Below are 15,264 nucleotides of genomic sequence, written 5' to 3'. Positions count from 1 at the left end.
AGTCCTGGTGTGGCACTGTGGATTAATGCGCTGGACTGCAAAGTCAGTTTGAATCACAAAAGTCAGTGCTTCATGCTTATCAGCTGCTCCTCGGAACCCCTATACAGGGTCGCTGTGGGTTGGAACCGACTTGACAACACTTAACAACAACAAAAAGGCAATATCTGAGTCAGGAGGAGATGTGAGAGAATATAAATTTGGGTAGCTAAGAAGAAAGCCAAGCGCTAGGAGGTAGAAACCCATGACTTACTTAGGAATCAGTTCTATGTGATTTTAATTAAGCAGATCTACAATATTTTTTAAAATTAGTCTTCACCAGAATTACTAAACAGTGAGGAAACAAAAATTTCTAGGGCTGCTTTAAGCTGTGTTTTTTTTTTTTTTCCACACCACATGGGTCATTCCAGCCTTCAGGAGTGATGGTGACCTAGATCGCTTGCTTTGCTGGAGACACAGGTAATAACATGGGAAAGTAGAATGAGCCAGAGCCTCTGCAATCTGCAGTTTTCATTAATTTTTTTATTTTTAAGTTTTGTTCAAAAGTAGAGAAAAGATCAGGGCTTACTTCTTGAGTCAGTCCCTCGTATTAGAAATGTGGCCTTACTGTTAACACCACTTGTGTATGTGTGTGGGGGTGGAGGGGGGGAGGTACTATCGTTCAGAGCTCCCTTACCCAGTTCAAGCCAACTCAGATACGATATTATTATTATTATTTTGATGTACACATACAAAACAAAAAATATGTATTCATGTAAAAGTCCAAAGGGCACATTCTGCAAGCCAGCCTCCTACCTGCAGGCCCACAGCCTTACTCAGTCCATGGACCTAGAGCCTGCAGCTGCTCCATCTCTCCACACCATCGTCTCGGTTGTCACCATTTTTCTAGGGAGGATCTCACATTCCACTAATACTCCTCCTTCTTGAGGGTCCTGGGATCCTGTGTACCTGCAATGAAAGATGAACTCCTCTCCCTTTTTAACTACACATCTTTACAATCACAGTTGTGACAATTGCAATTAATCCTGCTTACAATTACAGTTGAACCATAAAATCCTATCACCATCATCCCCATCCCCTCTATGAGTCAGAACCAACTCCATGGCACATAACCAACCAACCAACCAACCAACCAACCAACCAACCAACCAACTGTCAACCCAGTGCACTGAGGAAACAAACTTGATTTTTTTTTTTTTAATGTTTTATTGTGAATTATATGATAGTTTACATGAGAGAACTTTAGTTTTACATTCATTCCATCGTATATCATCTCATTGCCATGAAGCTTGATTCTTAATATGAAGAATCCTTCCATTTCAGTTGGAATTTTGAGCAACTGCATCCATAAGCAAAGGTCCAGTTCATCAAATTGTAACAATTTATATTTGCTCACAGTCAGATACTGTTATTGTCAGCAGGACTTATAGAAATTCCACTCAACATAATAGTGGTTTTGTGGATGTTTTCTTTGATTCTAAGAGATGATAGCATTTGAGAATCTGCGGATACTATGCTGCCTTCTTGCATGGTTTACTGCCAATTGGTATGATTGAGGCACAGTCTATTTTACCTGAGCACTGCAGGATTATAGGAACTAGATGCCATACTAGATGGCGCCTTCTATTTTGTATCCTTTTAACTAGTTTTGATGTGTTAACTATCCCTGTCACAAATCTTAGCTATTCGTTCCAACTCTTAGTGATCCTGTTGTATAGGGTTTCCGAGGAGTGGCTAGAGAGTTGAAACTGCTGTCTTTGTGATTCAAACTGACCTTGCAGTTTAGTGTTTATTGGACTTATTACTAGTCTAAATTTATTTCACTGGAAATCAAAAGGTTGACACAGATGAATTCAGTAACTTAGAAGTTACTCGGAAGTATTCATGAACTATTCCTCTGACTGTATTTCTTCACTGAGCCTCCAGCTAGAATGAAATGTCTAGTTAGACTACCATTTCTTTTCAGAGATATAGTGAATTGCAGTTGTTTTAAGTTTAAGAAATGGGGACAAGTATAATACTTTAGATGTAAAGTTAGGAGTAGTAGGATAAAATAAGGAAATATTAGCCAACCTGCTAAAATTTGACCACATTCAAGATTTATTGAGTACACACTGTGCACCACATGTTGTGTGAGGTATGGAGAGCACCATCTATAGCAAGACCAAAGTGGGGGAAAGAAATACATTTCCAGAATATGTTATGATGCAAGTTCTTCTAGTGTGCTGCAGTATTACATTCTGGGGATTATCATTAAGAGTTCCATCAGCTCAATTAATATTTTAACTAGATCAAACATTGTCTTTTTCTTTTATGTGAATTGCTCTCCTGCCACTTTCTAATATTTGATTTAATTATATTCAGGGACATATACTCTACAAAAATAGAATATTTACTGTGGGTTTAGCTACTTAGGCAAAGATGATCGAGGCATTGTAGGAATGCCATTGTTTCTAGAGATATTGCTGTTGTAAATGAATAATTTTGAGAGGTGGATAGGTATCCTTTTTAATATGGGGAATTAAGTAAATTTAAGCTCTTTTTTTTAACTACACCCTATTCCTTACCTTTGTAAAGATCTGCTGCTTGGTATAATCATCACTGGAACATTTTTTGGGATCATATTTTGTTTAATGTAAAAAAAAAACAACCACTTAATTTTTTTTTTTTTTTTTTTTCTTTTAAACTTGTTATTGTGAATTGAGTGAAGGTTTACAGAAATCATCAGTTTTACATTCAACGAATCATACACCTTGTTTCATCTCAATGATTACAGTCCCCTCCCTGTAACAAGAGTTATCCCATTTCCTCCCTGTGATTCCTGTTTTCATTCCACCCTCCTTCTCACCCCTTCTCACCTTTGCCCTTAGGTGAATGTTGCCCTTTTGATCTTGAATGATTGCTCATTCCATGGTGAGCAGACCTGGCTAGTGCTGTCCTCCACATGTACTTAATTACTGCTTGGCTGAAAATTGGGCCATAAGGGTGTAGGTTCTGTTCCAACCAGAAGGGTGGTCAATGGGCATAGTCTTGGTTACTTAGTCTCTCTTCGACCAGTAAGCCTAGTCTTTTTTTTATAATTTTGAATTTTCTTCTACATTTTCTTCCACTATCTGGGGCCTTTTAAGGTGCTCTGTTGCAGAGCAGTTACTAGAGGTAATTGGTCACCATTTAATTATTCTAGTCTCATAGTCATGGTGACTAATGTTTACCTGTTCCATGGTCTAGTTAATTCCAAACATCTTCAGCTTTCATCATGCACACTGGACTGTGGACCACAGGTTGGCAGTTCGATCCCACCAGCCACTCCTCTGGAGAAGGATGAGACTTTCTGTGCCTGCAAAGAGTAACAGCCTGGGAAACCATTTATAGGGTTCCTGTGAGTCAGAACTAACTCCATGCTACTCAACAACAACAGACAAAATAGGCAGAGTAGAAGTTTTAGCCAAAAATGTTATTAAGTCAGCTCTGGTGAATGGTGACTATTTAGCAAATAGTTGTTGTTGTTGTTGTTAGTGCCATTGAGTCGGTTCTGACTCATTGTGACTCTGTATGAACTTGAACCATGACCTTGAAGTTCAAACCAACTTTGTAGTCCAGCCCATTAACCATAGCACCACACCAGGACACTATTTACAAATAATAGTGTATTCTTAAGACAGTTTCAGAAATACCAGCAGTTGGTGTGAGTGTACATGGCAATGTGCAGAGGGTGCAGTGAGATGACATGGAATGACTTTAAGATCTTGTATTTGATGAAAAGCTACTGTAGCACTTTAATGGAAGAGAGTAACACAATTAAAACAGCACACAACTAGTACAACTGTGGTGATGTGCAAGACTGACTTGATGGGTGGACATTTGTTGAAGTACAGGCTGTGACAATCTGGGTGAGAGGTGGAGAGTGTCGGCCTGTATAAACAAATCCTGGTGCTACAATGCTTATGTGTGTGCCTTCTAATTGAAAGGCTCCAAATTCAAGCATATTTTATAGAGACCCCTTTATTAAGTCTTATACAGGACAAAGAAAAGACAAATCAACTGGATGAGGGAGACCATTAACATGAGGCCGTAATGGTGTCTAAAGGAGTCATGGCCACATGGCCAATTATAGAAGATGGAAAACAAAAGAAATTCATCACAAAATCATGATTATTGCACATCAGTCCAACAGAGTCTCAGGTGAAACTGGACATGGGAAAGGACCATGATTGTGACACATACAAGACTGGCTCTCGGAGTTTCTGACCACCTTGATCCCGGGATGACTCATGACCAGAGAGCCTTGGTATCCAAATTTCCATTAAGGGCGTGTCCAGGTGAATCCTGAAGGGAGATGGCCCCTCCCTGGGCTGGCGGAGGAATCTGCAGTAATCTGCTTTCAAATGCACTCCGCTTGAGGGCAAAGCTTTTTACATTGCTGGTTGTTGTTGTGCCTAGGCACTTGCTGTTGTTGTTATGTGTCTGGGAGTCAGTCAGAAGGGACTCCTCAGCACATGACAACAACAACAAAGATTTACAGTCTCGGAAACCCTGTTCAGGGTTGCTATGGGTCGGAACCGACTCAAAGGCACTTAACAACAGCGGTCACAAAAAGGAGCTCTGCTAACATAGTGGTTATGAGTTGGGCTCTTAACCTCATGGTCATCAGTTTAAAACTACCAGCCATTCCGTGAGAGAAAGATGAGGCTTTCTGCTCCCATAAAGATTTGCAGCCTCAGAAACCCTGTGAGTCAGAACCGACTCCACAGCACATAAACACACACAGTCACAAAAAACTCAGTGAAGGTAGAATTTATGTTAAGATTCAAACTGGATTGAGAACTCCCACTGTAAACCATTCTTGTTAAGTGCTATTGACCCTGTACAGGGTTTCCAAAGAGCAACTGGTGAGTTTGAACTTCCAACTTTTGGCTTGCAGTCCAGTGCTTATCTTCCTGTGCCATACCAGGAATCCGGAGCCTTCCACAAACCTAGTGCTCAGAATTTAAGCTCTAATACAGTTGGTTTGAGTGCACTCAAGGGACTCTATGGGACATTAGACCTAGTAGTCAAGTTGGTTCCGACTCATAGCCTCCCTGAATAGGGTTTCTGAGGAGCAGCTGGTGGGTTTGAACTGTGGACCTGTGTTTCAAAGTCTAGTGCTGATCTTACAGTGCCACACCACAGCAGTCTAGGAAACCCCGTAGGGCAGTTTTATTCTGTTACGGGGTGACTGTGAGTTGAAAATGGACTTGATAGCACCTAACAATCACAAGCAGGACAATCAGAGCATGAGGAAAGAAATGGTCTGTCAGGCAGTAAAGGTTAAGGTGTTTCTGAAAGAGTACCCTTCCAAGTATAGTTCATTTAATCTGTGTATCAGTAAATTTGGGTCCATCCCCATGCTATTTTGGAGATTGGAATTAAATGAAAAAATACATAGTCCACACCACTTCCAAGTTTGACAATCTACATCTAAAAAATCAGCATTGAAAACCCTGCTGAGCCCAGTGCTACCGTGACTTAGAATTGACCCAATGCAACAAGTTTGGGTTTTTCTTTTCTTTTCTTTTCTTTTCTTTTTATAGTTAGAACTTTGGAGCAAAAATATAGGAAATTTGAACTACTGTTATTTACAAGTTTCTCTGTCAGACATTTTCTCCTTGGGTAAATTGATCCAATCCCCTTGCCCAGGATTATGCTGATCATCAAGCCTTATTAAATAACATCCTAATAGGAAGGAAATAACAAAGGGAAAGAGAGAAGTAGCTGTTGAGATTGCTTATGTAAGATAAGACAGCTCATTGAATGTGGCTCCTTGATGGAGGTGTAGAGTTTTGGTTTCATGGGCCATCCCAGTTAATTGGTCTAATAGCATGTTTCATGTTTTTTTTCTACTCCTAGTTCCTTACCGTACATAGTGCCTGCTGCTGCTGATGCATGCCGGACCATCAATCCTGACTCCTAGTGACTCTATATAGGGTTTCTGAGGCTGTAAATCTTTATGGGAGCAGAAAGCTTCACCTTTCTCCTTTGGAGCAGCTGGTGGATTTGTACTGCTGACTTTGTGGTTAGCAGTCCAACATGTGACTTGCTATGATACCAGGTCTCCTTACATAGTGCTTAGGGGTTTTAAAAGCTTCCAAGTGGCCATTCAAGATACAGATGTGGGCTTTCATTTGCTTAAAGTAACAGGAAGAAGGCGAATCAGGAATAAGAGGAAATGGTCTCCATGAACAGATGTCTTCTTTGTTGTGAGACCAGAACTGGATGGTGCCTGACTACCATTACTGAACACTTTGATTAAAACTCTGTCGAAGAATCCTGATCAACGGGGCACTTGCAGAACAGACTTTCAAGTACTCATGGAACCCAGACATTTTGGAACCAAAGAGGGTAGATTAACCCCTGAAACTATTGCTGACAATAACTATTTAAACATTAAACCAAAATTATCCTCTGAAGTCTTAAAAGCAAACATTAGTTTAGCTTAACTAGTATAAAATGTATGCCATGAACGTTTTGCTCTTTTAAGATCTCACTATACGGGATCAACTGTGGCACCTTAGGGTAAGCACTGGTCTGCTAACTGAAAGGTCAGTGGTTCAAATCCATTAGCCAACAACAACAACAATATGGGTTCAAATTCATAACAGAAATTCAAAAGATCAGAGAGGAAACTTAGGGGCAGTGTATTTATGATAATGGGGGAGGAACAACTCAGAAAAAGTGGATGAAAATGGTTATGCAACTTGAGGAATGGAATTAGTATCACTGAGTAGTACTTGTAGAAATTGTGAATATGTTTTGGGTATATTCTCAACCAAAACAACAGAAATTATAATAGATAAAATAATAATCAATATGACTGACTACAAATGATTAAATTGCCCTTCAAGGAAGTTATTTTCTGTTTTTTAATTTTTGGTACAAATATTTCCTGTTAAATATAAAAATTCTTGAAATTCTTTAGCTACCTAGTCAAGAACAGCTTCTGCTCCTCTCGTCTACCATAAATTTGGGCTTTAATATAGCATCTCTGCTTTGTTAGCTTGTCTCTACAATAATTCTCCTTCTTTTTAACTCTCAGTACTAAAGGACAATGTAGAGCATTCTTTCTTGCAATAGATGCTAATTGTGTTCTTGGTTGGATCTTGCTGTCATAGTCACAATAACGGTGTCATTGTGCCTGAGTGGTCCATTCACAGTAGTTATTGTGCAGAATAATGAAGGCTGTTTACCCGAGACTCATCGTTGTTTGCATCTGTGGGTGAGAACACGCGGTCACTGTAATTTGCCTGGCGAGTGATCAAACTGATTTAAAATAACATCATCTGTTAGGCAAGTTATTGGTCACAAAGAACTGTTGATCTTTATTTATTTTTTTAATATAGAATTTTTAATGAAAAGATTTGAACAGCAGAGATTTAAGATGTGAGAACAGCTACTTAGTGCGTGCTGCTTATTAACCCCTAATTTTCAGGGCTTTTTGGGTTTTAGTTTATTTATCTAGAGCCAAGGGAAGATGGCACACCGACAAACCGATATTTGGTGTGGTTTATTCAATTTTTTACTGTGTAGGGTCTTTTTCATGATCCTACAAACTTACAAATTTTAAGGTGTGATGACTTAATTAGGACAGGTGACATGATTTAATAATTAGAGCATCTACCTCATTACAGGCAAAATTACTTTTATTTTTTCAGTATCAAAACAGTACTGAAGTGGTAACACGTATGTTCTGCCTTTAAAAATGTTCTGCCTTTAAAACGTTCATAAGTAATACATGCTCAATGGAGAAACTTCGTAAAGAAAACAACAACAACAAAAACCCAGAACTCCAGCAGATCCCGGTGATCTCAGCACCCTGCCATGTAAAATAGCTATTGTTGAGTTTTGCTGTGTATTGTGGTTGTTAAGTGCCCTCGAGTTGAGTTGATGCCACCGACTCAGTGACTCTTAAAAAGGTTTCTGAAGCTTTTTAAATCTTCATGGGAAAAGAAGGCCTAACTTACACTCACAGAGCAAGTGGGCTTAACCTTTTGGTTCGCAGTCTAGTGCTTATCATATGGAGTCACTGTGCTCCCAGTCTATGTTGTAGCTCTGTGAGTTAATGCACTGGACTGTAAAGGTGGTTTGAACTGTAAGGTCAGTGGTTCAAAGTCACCAGCCACTTATTGTAAATCCTATAAAACATCACTGTGGGTCAGAACTGACTTGATGACACTTAACAATAACAACAATTTTTCTTAAAATGAATAAGCCTGTATATATCCTGTAAGTTTGTAGTCTATTTTCTCATAAATCTTGTTTTGGACTAAAGGCCATTCAGAATATAATAGTCATTTTAAGTTTTTTTCTCTAGTCTAAGACTGTGTTGGTCTTTTTTGATGGACATTTTCTGAAATGAACTTTAGAATAAACTAGAGGACTGTGATTAAGAATATTTCTAAAGATTACAAATTTCTTTTGAAACTAACCTTTTATATTAAATCTTTTTCTGAAATAGAAAGTAAATATTTCTAAAGTAGAAATTCAAAGTCAGTGCATATTTTCTTATAGGCATATTGATTAAATCAGTACGATCTTATTTATTCTTAATGGCCTTATAAATAGGACTAGTTCACAGATTGTCTGTTTTTACATATCTTTTTTCATAGACAAATGTATATTTGTAAAGTTGTTGTTGTTAGCACCGTCAAGTCGGTTCCAATTCATGGTGACCCTGTATAACTTTTCAGAGGAGGGATTGGTTGATTTGAACCATGGTATTTGTGGTTAGCAGTCCAGTGCTTATCCTACAGTACCACAGAAGGACTCCATTGGGTTAACAGAGTCTTATGAAAAGCTGCTTTTGTCTTTTCTTTCTTGTTTTAATCATCCCTTTATCCCTCTAACAAATCAACATCTGCGTCTATATAGCTAACTGCTGCTATTTTCTGCTTCTGTGACAGCTAGCCGATGGCGGAATCTCTTCTCTTCAACTGTCTCACTGGCTTTTCCTTATAGTCCTGTTGCAAGACTCAGCCCTTACAGCAATGGCATTAATACTCCTAGCTTCTCTAAAACCTCAAATAAAGCAATACTAACACCTGAAAGAACAGGTAATATTTCACCTTCTAAACTAGCTGCTTGCTTTGGAATTCTTGTCACTAAACATAGCCTAAACATTCATCTTTCACAAAAGGCCTGAGCATAGTCTACAAATGTCTTATTGTAGTGGAGAGTCGGTGCTGTACACTTTGAACACTAAAGGGACGAACCTTAATTTGTTTTCAGACACCATTGATCTACTGCCCACAAGTGTGATTAGTAAGTAATTTGCTCTCTTTAGCAAAAGAATATATATTTACTTTTAACAACAACAACAATATGTTCCTAAATACCCAATGTGCTGTAAACATTAAATGTCAAGATGCAATTCATTTTTGTTAGGATTCAAGATTGCCTATATATCTCTATTTTAAAAATAATTTTTCTAGTAGCTTTTTGTAAGGCCAAGACTATGTAGAGAAAAGTCTTCATAGTGATTTTTTATGAGATGTGAGTCTCACCATTAACTTGTCCCAGCTTTGGTATGATTCCATTCCCATAACTCTCTGCCAGTTGAGTCCAGTCTTTCTTGGTTCTCTTATCTTAAGCCATTGCTTTTTCATGTTAACGAATGGCCACTAGTCTCCCATGGCTATTCACTGCTCTAAATGATCAAGTGTTTATATGTGAATGTGTACCTTTTATGTGTGGTATTCATAACCATATAGGACACTATCTACTCCTATTAATAAATGAACTAGCTTAAAATTTCATTTTAAAATATGGCCAGAGACAAGAATGTTTGACTATTAACTGAAAGTTCTCATGCATATATATTCTTATGTCCTCCTTTTAGATTGATCTTTATCTGATAGGATGTATATTTTACCATTCAGAAGTTATTAGATTATGAAAATTGAATTTGAAGAAAGTGAAAAAGTAAATGATTTTGTGTATATGAATTATAAACATGTGATGATGCTCTTATTGTTTGGCCTTTAAATGGTGATATGTGATGATCATTTTTCTGACATTATGAAAACCAGGCAAAGAGTACTGGGTGTTTCTATGAGATCTGCATATACTTACATCAGCTCTGTATATACCGCTCTTGCCTCTACAGTTCTTTAGACTAAATAATATCTTCTTTTTTTAGGTTACACTTCCAGGGGGTCTCCTCTCAGTCCCCAGTCGTCTATAGACAGTGAGCTGAGTACCTCAGAGCTGGAGGATGATTCCATCACCATGGGATACAAGTTACAAGACCTCACTGATGTTCAGATCATGGCTCGTCTGCAAGAAGAAAGTATGTTCTTTTTAAACTAGAAAAGTGAAGCATCACTTAAAATAAAAGAGGTGGTTCATGCTTTGCTCCCCAGGTTAAGGGCAAACAGTTAGGTTCTTTGTCTTATACTGTCCTGTGTTGTAGCTGGGGCAGTCATTTCTGTCTCCCACTCTTCAGAACGTCGTAAAGTATTAATGTGAACTCTGATCAGACTTGACTGGCTTGTAGACATTGCTGGCATAGTCATTCTGGAAAAGTTTGTTCATTTCTGGGGGAACGAAAACAACAACTTAATAATGCCACTTTTATGCTATGTAGTATAAATTGTTCTTTCGGGCATTTATCCTGAAGCAAGACAGATTTATACTCACACAGAGGTCTTGTAATGAATGATTATAGCAGCTAATGATTTGTACTAGCCAACAACTGGAATCAGCATAGAGGCCCTTAATAGTTGAATGGTTAAACAAACTTGTGCTCCATACCATGGAATACACTCAACAATCCAAAGGAACAGAATATTGTTAATGGAAGCATCTTGGGTGAATCCACACAAAATTATGTTGTTGTTGTTATGTGCTATGTCAACTCATAGCTGCCTTGTATAGGGTTTCCACGAAGTAGTTGACCTTGGGCTTAGCAGTCTAGTGTTTATCCAGGATGCCACAAAATCAAACTGCACAAAAATAGACAATCCCAAGAGGTCAAGTGCTGTATAATTCAATTTCAAGAAAATTTCTGAAAGAACACAATTTTAGAAAAGGAAGAGAAATAAGTGGGGGGTGGGAGGAGGTAGATGGGTTACAGAAAGGCAGCAGGAGAGATTTGTGTGTGTGTGTGTGTGTGTGTTACAAGTGTTCAGTAGTGGGAGATACATGAACCCACACATGATAAAATGTATAGCACTTAACACACACAGACACGTGAGTAAAATGGGGGACATCTGAGTAAGGGGGTGGGTTGCATTGGTATCAGAATCCTGGTTGTGACATTGATTGTATTTATACAATGTTGCCATTAGGGTAACTAGATAAAGTGTACACCAGGAATTTCTCTGTATTATTTCTCTATCATAACTGAGTCAGCAGTTAATAAGAATGTCAAGGAAAATAGTTGTGGAAGAGTAGATCATCAGAAATATCACAGTTAATGACCGGTTCTTCAGCGGAGTTACAGCTAACAGTCTGGGAGTGAGCTGCTCCAAAGGCATCAGCTGTATGCAGAGGCACACTAAGATGTGGATCACAGAAGCAGGCTGCACTTGTTTTTGAGTTCTCTTTTCAGACTCAGATAAGAAGGAACAGTCCAGTGTAACACTTTCCTACTCTCAGGATTAGTCAAGGCCACTATGAGAAACATTGTAAGAAACATGGAGGATTGTATGATACATTTTGAGGGAAAAGTGAAAACCTGATTATCATTACTAACAGTAAATTTAAATCATCTTTCTGAAAATATGGGGCTAAAAAATTAGGTTATCAGTCTGAGACATCAAGAAGTCAGGGATTAAAAAAAGTCAGCGGTAGACTACTTTAAAAAAAAAATGTAATATTGACAATGAATTGAATAACTAGAAATCTCCAGTTTTGACTGTGTTTAAAGTTGCCATTTAAGATGACCCAAATCATTGTAGATTAGAATATCAGCATGCTTTGAAAGATATAATGTTGGGAAAACAAATGAACAAAAAATAAATGACCTTGTTAGAATTTTCCTTTGACTTTGAATGTTGGGGTGGGAATGGGAAGCGGAGATTTAATTATTTTAATTTTTCTAACTCATGTTGTTAGGAGTTGTGATGTGGTGCTGTTGGATAAGCACTGGGCTGCTAACCACAAAGTAAGCGGTTCAAACCCACCAGCTGCTCCTTGAAAATCCTATACAGGGTCATTATGAGTCGGAACTGACTTGACAGCACTTAACAGCGACTCATGCTGTTAGAGAATCCTGGTGGCATTGTAGGATAAGTACTGGACTGATAACCACGAGATCAACAGTTCAAACCCACCAGCAGTGTCATGGGAGAAAAATGAGCATTTCTGCTCCTGCAAAGAGTTACAGCCTCGGAAACCCCATGCAGAGTCACTATGAGTCGGAACCTACTAGAGGGACCTTAACAACAGCAACTCATTAGGTGCCAGTGAGTCGGTTTCAACTTTTATCAAGACTGAAATGCTGCCTGGGATCTTGCACCATCCTCAAATTGTTCCTAAGTTTGAGCTCAGAGCTGCAGCTACTGGGTTAGTCCATTTCATTGAGGTTTCTTTCTGTACTCATAACTCACTCACAGCAAATGAGAGATAATAAATAAATAGAGTGTTCTTAAGTAGTTCTTCAGATTTCAGAGGGAAATTTGATACATATATGAACAGGCATACCTACTTTTAATAAATCAAATTGGTACAGTTTGCAGAACAGAGTTATTAAATATTAGAAATTTGAATTTGGTTGTTGACAAGATGTTGATTTTCTAGCTTAGGGTGTAATAAAGTAAGAACTGAGATGATGAGTCTCTGTTTAAATTGTTTGTTTGCTGTTGATTAATAAAAAATTTCATCTTAGCTAGACAGAAATATCTTACCAGAGGATGCTGTTTCTAATTGTTTTATAGGTCTCAGGCAAGATTATGCTTCTACTTCAGCATCTGTGTCAAGGAATAGTTCCAGTGTGTCATTGAATTCTGGAAAAAAGGGGACATGTAGTGATCAAGAATATGATCGATACAGTGTGGAGGATGAAGAAGAATTTGATCATTTACCACCACCTCAACCCCGTCTTCCAAGATGCTCACCTTTCCAAAGAGGAATCCCCCACTCACAGACTTTCTCTAGCATTCGGGATTGTCGGAGAAGCCCTAGTTCCCAGTATTATCCTTCCAGTAATTACCAGCAGCATCAGTATTATTCCCCTCAAGCCCAAACTCCAGATCAGCAACCAAATAGGACAAATGGAGGTAGGTTCTATCCCTTTTTGCTATTTGATCTTTTATATGTGTCAAGAAATGACTTTAAGGTAAATATAGATAATTGGCAAATGCTATAAAGTTGTTAAATTCTTCATCATTATTAGCTTGGTCTAAATTTACAACTATAATTTATAATTCTAGATTTATATCCTATTAAAAAACCCTCTCTATCATCCCTCCCACAGCCTTTCTACTTTGCATCTGGGTTTGATGGTCCATTACAGTGGCCACACCGAACTCAGACACCATGCTCACAGTTACAGGGTTCAGTAGGGAAGTTAACAGGTAACAGTGCAGGATGAGAAAGATGCTCAGGGCACAGTTCTTTCAGTGAGGACAGCTTCGCCTCAGCAGTGCCCACTGGCAGGCCTCTCTTTGCCTGGGCAATGGTACAGAGCTCTTTATGGATGCTGATAAATGCTCACAGGGCACACCACTCCACCATGAACTTCAGCCTGAAGGTATGCAGCTGCAGCTCACTGGGCCAACAAACTTAACTCCTGGACTTAATGCCTGGAGGCACCCGCTCTGCAAGCAAGCCTCTTGCCCAAAGCCCCTCAGCTTTCCTTGCTCCATGGGCTGGACAGCTCACTGCTCTGTGTCCTGCTCTGGCTCTTGGCTCTGCTGCTGCTGCTGCTACCCTGGTGTTTTCTGTCACTGGGTCAAGGAGGTTCAATGTGCAGGGATTTGGGGGTCCAAAAGTTGCACTCCACTACTGTTCTTTCTTCTTGATGACAGTGATGATGTATCAAATATTTCCATAAGTAACCAAAATAATATCAATAGAAGATAATTGCTAAGTCATCTTTCAGTTTTTAAATAAGTTAGAAATATTTATGTTTACTGTTTACGTAGTTCTTACACTCTTAACAGTTCTTTAAATACTTCCTGGGGTCATACAGTCAAAAGGAACATATTGGAGAATTCATCAGATATAAAAAATGACCAAATCTTGCAGAATTGTTACTAATGGATCCTGCAACTTTTAGAGTCGATATGTAAAATTCCCAGGTTATCGGTGGTAGAATGTAGTTAGTGTTAGGAACCTGAAGCCCATCAAGGACCCTGTTTAGACAGGAAAGAAAGAGCTAGCCAGCTATCAGGGAGGTAAATGAATTATTTCCTTCTGTATTCCTAAAGATTTCTCAATTAGATGCTTTTTAGATAATGAGAAAATTTATTTGCCTTCTTTCCTTAGCCTGTTTGTTCAGTTTCCTGCTGCTACTTGGTTCTTGAAGACACAGTGCTGATTTCTGTGAATGCACAGAGACAGCATTCCTTTGGTTCCTGGAACTTTAATATACACACATATATATATATATAGCTATGAGTGTGTCCACTTTGTTTGACATGAAAGTGTGCTTCATTTCCAGATGGTTTCTGACACAGCCTGGGGGTCACAGCTTACCTCCCAGCAGTAGAGTGTCCTACATATTTACATCAGAAGGCTTTATTTTTAATAGCATTTCACATTTAAAGCTTTGTGAAATTGCCTTGATGCTTAAGGGTTGGCTTTAAAGTCTGATGCAATACTAGCTGGTTCCATGACGAATTTCATGATTTTGTAGCTTTGCCACATAGCCAATTTGTGACTCAACCAAGTTCTCCTTTCTGAGTTTCAGTTTCCCCATCAATGAAGTAGAGGGCTTGCTGATAGATGTGATGATTGTCATTTGCTTTAGAGCAATTAATTTCAAGTTGTTTCAGTGTTACTGATCCGTAGGCTTTAGGAAGGTGGCTGTGTAGTGTAATCATGAAATCAGCTGTGGAGAGAAGTGTTTTGTGTGAGTGACTCTACTTTTCTGGACAATCTTTTATTTATTTATTTATTTATTTATTTTCATGGTTTGACCCAAAGTTCTTTTTTAAAAATGTTTTATTGTAAATTATGTGATAATTTACATGGGAGAACATTAGTTTTACATTCATTCTTTCGTATATCGTTTCATTGCCATGGTTACAGTCCCCTCCATGCATCATCAGCCATCCAAAAGGGTATATA

The 15,264-nt window shown here is 38.5% G+C and overlaps 1 protein-coding gene across 4 annotated transcripts in view; it reads left to right on the top strand.

Moving 5' to 3' along the window:
* The window catches only part of SLAIN1 (SLAIN motif family, member 1), a 73,824-nt gene that overhangs the window by 43,719 nt on the left and 14,841 nt on the right, over nucleotides 1-15,264 (top strand). The window contains exons 1-3 of one of the 4 annotated variants that reach the window (XM_006832023.1): nucleotides 9,029-9,083; nucleotides 10,169-10,318; nucleotides 12,909-13,250. In XM_006832023.1, coding sequence (XP_006832086.1) covers nucleotides 10,258-10,318; nucleotides 12,909-13,250 — 403 coding nt within the window. In that variant the 5' untranslated portion in view covers nucleotides 9,029-9,083; nucleotides 10,169-10,257. Of the gene's footprint in view, nucleotides 1-8,939; nucleotides 9,084-10,168; nucleotides 10,392-12,908; nucleotides 13,251-15,264 lie in introns of those variants that run through there. The other 3 variants (XM_006832022.1, XM_006832025.1, XM_006832024.1) reach the window with 3 other exon arrangements.

Source organism: Chrysochloris asiatica, unplaced genomic scaffold (genome assembly GCF_000296735.1).
Source record: "Chrysochloris asiatica unplaced genomic scaffold, ChrAsi1.0 scaffold00005, whole genome shotgun sequence".
NCBI lineage: Eukaryota > Metazoa > Chordata > Mammalia > Afrosoricida > Chrysochloridae > Chrysochloris > Chrysochloris asiatica.
The sequence above is the reverse complement of the archived record's forward strand: the minus strand, read 5'-3'. Positions and strand labels throughout refer to the sequence as shown.